This window comes from Myotis lucifugus, unplaced genomic scaffold (genome assembly GCF_000147115.1).
Source record: "Myotis lucifugus unplaced genomic scaffold, Myoluc2.0 scaffold_14, whole genome shotgun sequence".
Lineage (NCBI taxonomy): Eukaryota > Metazoa > Chordata > Mammalia > Chiroptera > Vespertilionidae > Myotis > Myotis lucifugus.
Window position 1 is genome coordinate 13842125 of NW_005871062.1, and position 6331 is coordinate 13848455.

Genomic DNA, 6331 nt, shown 5'->3' on the forward strand with positions numbered 1-6331 from the left:
AAAAGTGATTTAAAATCATTGGGATAAAAGTTAAATGGAACAATGAAGTATGCCCAAGAGCATTCCTGTTGTATACTACTCTGCCTTATCATCTTCAAAATGATTACTTTGTCCTATTGATGTCTCAAGGTGGTATTTAACAACGTGAAGAACTCCTTTGTAATTATATCCTTAGGTTAAATTTTTAAAATTAGGATTATACCCTAGATCAAATAACTTGTTCAATTTACAATTTGATAAATTCACCAGATTACTTGCAAAAAGAACTACCTACTTAACTCCCATCATTAAAACATGAGAGTGATTATTTCCTTACATCTTCATTAATAATGAATTTTATCTGTACTAATTTTTAATCTGTACGAATCCAAAAGCCAAAATATATTTTGTAACTTATTAGTTTTACTGACCTGACTATTAATGCAGTTAGATATAGGTTCATGTTTCTTGACCATTTGTATTTCTTCTGTTAATCAGGTTTATGTAACTATTGTCCATTTTTCAACTGGGCTATTAATTTATTTTTCATTGTGGTTCTCACTTTTTCCCTCCTGATTTGTAAATTTGTAATGTTTGTAACATTAATTTTGTGTCACTTTTACTGCCTATGAATAAGCTTTGTTTGGTATTATTTATTATTATTTCCTCATTTTTCTTTTTGCCTGTGTTTTCTGATAGATATCTGCCATATACAGGGTGGGGCAAAAGTAAGTTTACAGTTGTGAGTTTGTGAAAGTTTATTTATTTTTTTATCTGAACAATAAAGATTTAATTTAAAAATAAAAAGAACATGGAGAACAAAAGTAGACATCCCCTGGGTTTAGGGGACAGGAGCACAGTAGCACCCAAAAGCCACGTTAGGATGCTGGGACCAGCAGTGCTGGGCTGTCCATGGAGGGTTTGTCCTCAGGCACAGGCTGGGCTTTGGGATCCTGAGCTGTGCGCACTGCGCCCACTAGGCGGCGCCTCTTAGCCAGGACCTGAACAATGGACTCTTGAGTCCCCTGTTCCCGAGGACGACGACCACTTCCACCACCACCTGTGCCAGTTGGCTGGTGATCCTGGGCAGATGGGCCCGAGGTTGGCCGTGAGGATGGTTCCGGCTTTGAGGAGCAGAGGGCCGCGGCAGCCGCAGGCTGGGCAGCAGAGGCAGAACCCTGGCCTAGCGAGGGGCGCAGGCATGACTTGCGCACAAGGGCCCGGCTGCCACGGTGGCCGCGGGACCCACGGCCCATGCCCACTGATCCAGGGGTGTGCGTGGCCCGACGGGGCTGCAGTTGCCTCAGGCCCAGCTCCACGTGGTCCACAACAGTCTGGTCCTGCCCGCGTTTCCACAGCTCATAGCGCTCGGGCTGCAGGAGGCGCACGAACACGTCCATGGAAAAGCTCACCCGGGCCTCCCCGCAGCTGCACTGAGAGGCCACTTTGCCATAGTCGACCCATCGCGGGGTGGCAAAGTTGATGGCCTCCGCACAGTTGAAGCCATGGTTGAAGCCAGCGTGGTAGCCATAGGGAAAGGTCACCATGAACTCTCCAGCCTCCTGAGTGATGCGACTGAACGGGATCCCGTTCTCCTTGAGGACAGTGGGCGAGATGAGGGCCACCTTGTGCCGCAGGAAGGCCTCGCAGCCCCGAGAGCTGCCCGGGAAAAGCTCCCTGGCCAGGCGCTCCAGGCGCGGGCCGTGTTCTGGGGGCACCGCGTACCACGTTTTGGGCTCCCCAAAGTGCAGGTAGTTGATGCTGTAAAGGTCCATGTCCTCCGTGTGCCAAGCGAAGGTGGTCTTCCACATGCCAAAGTACAGGTAGGGGGTGTTGACGCCTTCGATGACAACCCCACACTCCTGCTCCAGCAGGTCCTGGATGGTTCCCAGGTGGCCAAGGTTCCATTGTTTAGTGTTGGCATCAAATAAGGAGCCACTGATGTCAGCGCCATAGATGGGCGAGTTGTACAGGCGCGTTTTCCAGTATTTCCGCTCCAGATCCTCAAAATCCAAGTGTGGTGGAGTCTGATACTGTCCACTGTTTGCCAACAGGCGATACTCGCCCACTGTCATGGCCCTCTTCTTTTTGTGGTATTGAATGAACACACCTGCTCGCCCAGACGCCACCTGCTGGAGGGGAGTGGCTATCACCATGTCGTTGACATCATCGTAGGTCTGTCTGGCTTTCCATTCCTTGGGTGGAATGACCTTCGCCAGGCCAGCTCGGTGGGCACCTTGGGATTCCATGTAACCAATATATTTGTTGAAATCTTTAAATTCTTCCATGGTTGGGTGGAAGGTCATGATTCTCCTACTTGGCTCATTAGACACCATGGCTGCAATGTAAGCAGAGGATTTCCGGGTTCTAAGGGATGTTTTAGATACCTGAGAATGATGGGAGTAATGTCTTCTCTCTTGTTTGACCAGCATTCAGTTGGTCATCATAGCCCCGATCTCTAGCCAGGATCTCCAGCCAAGGTCTGTGTCTATTGAGCTATTACATCTGTATTTATACCAGTTGATTTTAATCCTATCCATTCTATTCCAAAGGTTAGGGCGTTTCTTATCTCCATTCCAAGGTTACTCTTTTGTTCTTTTAAGCTACAAGGGAGTAACTGAAGGAGATTATCCTAAATAAAGATTATGTAGCTTAAGCGTGATTGTTCATAGTTAAAGTGATTAATTACCCGCCTGGCACTTAGTTAAGGGGTTTTATTCCCTCCCTAACTCCAGGAAAAAATCCTGACTTGGGGAAACAACCTTTCTCAGGGAGGTGGTCCTGTTTAAAACACATAGTGTTAAGAGGGGGAGCAAACATATGCCATATATGCCAGGTCCCTTGAAACATAAGCTGTGCAGATGTTTCTTCCCTGCAGCGACTGTGTCAAGCAGCAAGGGTGGATCGGCTTCCGGCAGGAACATAAAAAGGACATTGAGTAAAAACTGAGGAAATCTGATTAACAGATTTATTAAATAACGTATAGGCCTTGATTCATCAACTGTAACAAATGTACCACAGTATTGTAAGGTATTAATAATAGGGGAAACCGTGAATGAGGTAGCATGGGGGTAGTTATATGGGGGGAACTCTCCCAATTCTCTGATCAAATTTTTAATCTAAAACTGTTCTAAAAAATAAAGTATCACTAAGTGTAATAAAATAATAAATAAGAGAAGGTGTCAACGAAGAATAGAAGAATGAAAAAAATTAGAAACAATCTATTTTTAAAAACAGTCTACAATACAGCACAATATAAAACAAACAATTCTATAAACCAGTACATGATAATTTTTTTAAAGCAGGAAGGTTTAACATTTGTTTAATTATAAAATATGTTCTTATAGAAATTCACAAAGCATATTTGTACAGCTTAACTTACACATATTAAGAACTATTAACATCTATTAATAACTGTGCTTAATAACTGTGCTTCCTGAGGTGCAGGAGATATTCTACCAAATGACCCATGGCCACCCTGCGTCCCCTGCAGGTTGGTATGATCAGCTGGGGAGTCGTGGGTGTCTGCAAAGACAAGAAACTGCAGCACCAGGTGCCTGCTCACGCCTGAGACTTTCACATCAACCTCTTCCAAGTGCTGCCCTGGCTCAAGGAGAAACTCCATGAAGAGGATCTGCGTTTTCTATAGGGGTTTCCTGCTGGGAAGGGGCATGGGATCCAATTTTAAGAGCTGTGACAACACCTGTGCTCAACATCCTTTGGGGTAAGGGAGTGGGGAAGACGCACTGGCCATCTTGCTACAAATGAGATCCAATCTAGTAGCCGTTGTAAAAGGCTCAACCCATCTGGTTGCTGAGAAACCAGAGGCTGAGGGAGGTGTGTGAGCTTCCACCTCAGTGCTTTACGGGGCACAAGCAGTTCAGCTCCGCCACCTAGAAGCCATCCACAAGGTTTTCCTGGCAGACATCGTCATTGTAGACAATCTGGGTCCTTTTGTCCCGATGGCAGCCCTGAGGACTGTTCTGGAGGGCGAGGGAGCCCCACACGGACTTGCCAGTGGCGGCATCCAGCGTGGGCTGTTTGCGGGCAATGCTGACTTGAGCTGCACGGACTCCACCTGCGTCCCGTTGAGCTCAGCAACGGCCTGATCTGCTGACTCCATCTTTTCGTAGGTGACGAAGGCACAGTTTCTGGGTGGGTCCATGGAGAGGTCAGTGATGTTTCCAAAGGGGGAGAAGGCCCCACGGAGGAGGGTGGGCGTCATGTCTTCCCCAAACACGTAGAGAGCGTTCCCCTTCCGAGGGGCCCGGCGTTCAGGGAAGGAGTCCGACCTGCGGAAAGGGCCTTCTCGGTCTTGGTCCCGGTCTCTGTCTCGGGCCCGGTCCCGGTCTCTGTCTCGCTCCCAGTCCGGGTCTCGCTCTCCGTCCCGGTATCTGTCTCGGTGCCGATCTCTGTCTCGGTCCCGGTCCCGGTCTCTGTCTCACTCCCGGTCCCGGTCTCTGTCTCGCTCCCAGTCCGGGTCTCGCTCTCCGTCCCGGTATCTGTCTCGGTGCCGATCTCTGTCTCGGTCCCGGTCCCGGTCTCTGCATCGGCCCCGGTCCCGGTCCCGGTCTCTGTCTCGCTCCCAGTCCCGGTCTCTGTCCGGGTTCCGCTCACGACGGCGGTCCCGGCTGCGGCTTCGGGGAGGGGAGACTGAGGAGCGGGCGTTACCACGTGCTTCGGAGCCCCATCCGGAGCTTCGGGGAGGGCCATCGCCAGCCCCCGGGCCCTCTGCCTCCTCCCCGTCTGGCCCCGGGTCCCGAAGCCGGGCACTGGCAGACACAAAGCTCTCGTACAGAGATGTCCTTTGGGGACGTCTGGGCGACTCCTGCAGATGGTCATCAGCAGATAGGCTCCCCTGGAGCGTCCCCTGCTGGGAAGTGGGGACCGGCCCCTTCTCAGGGTCTTTGAACTTTCCCTCTAGGGTTCGAGAACGCTTGAAGCCCGAGTTCTTGGTCTCAGCCTTGGCGGCACTGATGGCTCCCGACTTCACCAGCTGCTTTGCCTGCTCCGTGGCGGTGGCTGGGTCCAGCACGGGCTGCGCTGGCAGAGAGCGTTTCCCACGCCTTGGCTGGCTGTGCTGCTGCTGCTTTGCTTCTTCAGAGCCAGCAGTGCCTTTTTCTTTTTCTTCAGTTCGTTGAATTTCTTCTGCAGAACCTCCTCCTCCTCGCTCAGTCCGGGGGGTATCACCAACATGGTGGCTCCTGAGGGGCGTCAGCCCGGCCCGGTCTCACCTCCCTTTCAATACCAAACCTTCCTTAAGAAGGAGTCCACGGAGCCAGCTGCCTTCCTCTCCTGCTCTAACAGTTTATTCTTGTGTTATTATTTATTAACTATTCTAATATTTTCCATGTGAACAACTATAAACCTACTTTTGCCCCACCTTTTATATTTATCTATAAATTCCACCAGCAAAACCTAGTTATTCAAGTTTTTTTTACTCTCTCAAAGAAGATGTCCTTAATACATTTTTACTCTCATTCTTTCAATGTTTTTTTTTATCTTATTAACTAGTTTTTGTCCCATTTTAAAAGTACCCACATTTTTAAAAAATGTATATTTTTAGTATTTAGTAGTTAATTGCTGTTCCCATATATGTTACCAATTTCTGAATTCACTTTAGGTTCTTGCATCCTACTCCTTCCTTTTAGGTTCAATTTTTTTAAAAAAATTCTTTATTAGTTAAGGTGTTACAAATGTGTCCTCATCCCCCCCATTAAACCCCCATCCCCCCCCCACTCATGCTCTCATCCCCCTGTTGTCCATGTCCATTGGTTTGGCGTATATGCATGCATACAAGTCCTTTGGTTGATCTCTTCCCCTTGCCCCATCCCTCTCCTACTTTCCCTCTGGGGATTAATAGTCTGATCACTGTTTCTCTGTCTTTGGATCTGTCCCTAGTCATCAGTCTATGTTGTTCTCTATATTCCACAAATGAGTGAAATCATGAGGTATTTATCTTTCTCTGACTGGCTTATTTCACTTAGCATAATGCTCTCCAGTTCCATCCATGCTGTTGCAAACGGCAAGAGTTCCTTCTTTTTTACCACAGTGTAGTATTCCATTGTGTAGACGTACCACAGTTTTCTAATCCACTCATCTGTTGATGGGCATTTAGGCTGTTTCCAAATCTTAGCTATGATGAATTGTGCTGCTATGAACATAGGGGTGCATATATCCTTTCTGATTGGTGTTTCTGGCTTCTTGGGATATATTCCCAGAAGTGGGATCATTGAGTCAAATGGGAGTTCCATTTTTAGTTTTTTGAGGAAGTTCCATACTGTTCTCCACAGTGGCTGCACCAGTCTGCATTCCCACCAGCAGTGCAGAAGGGTTCCTTTTTCTCCACATC

At 48.1% G+C, this 6331-nt stretch overlaps 2 protein-coding genes across 2 annotated transcripts; both read right to left on the minus strand.

The window, feature by feature from the left end:
• Nucleotides 1-857: 857 nt before the first annotated feature.
• On the minus strand, nucleotides 858-2315 carry LOC102422048 (lysine-specific demethylase 4D-like). Its single transcript, XM_006084929.1, has one exon. It carries the CDS (start codon nucleotides 2313-2315, stop codon nucleotides 858-860), a length of 1458 nt encoding a protein of 485 aa, XP_006084991.1.
• Nucleotides 2316-3872: 1557 nt separating this feature from the next.
• On the minus strand, nucleotides 3873-5198 carry LOC102427814 (negative elongation factor E-like). The gene is given in 5 exon segments (XM_023750489.1): nucleotides 3873-4036; nucleotides 4039-4307; nucleotides 4386-4415; nucleotides 4494-5043; nucleotides 5046-5198. Coding segments are annotated over 5 exon segments (1143 nt in total). The 5' UTR covers nucleotides 5176-5198.
• Between the last annotated feature and the right edge of the window lie 1133 nt (nucleotides 5199-6331).

What these genes read in the sequence shown, in the direction of transcription:
- LOC102422048 (XM_006084929.1), bottom strand. Translation starts at nt 2,315, where the DNA reads ATGGTGTCTAATGAGCCAAGTAGGAGAATCATGACCTTCCACCCAACC.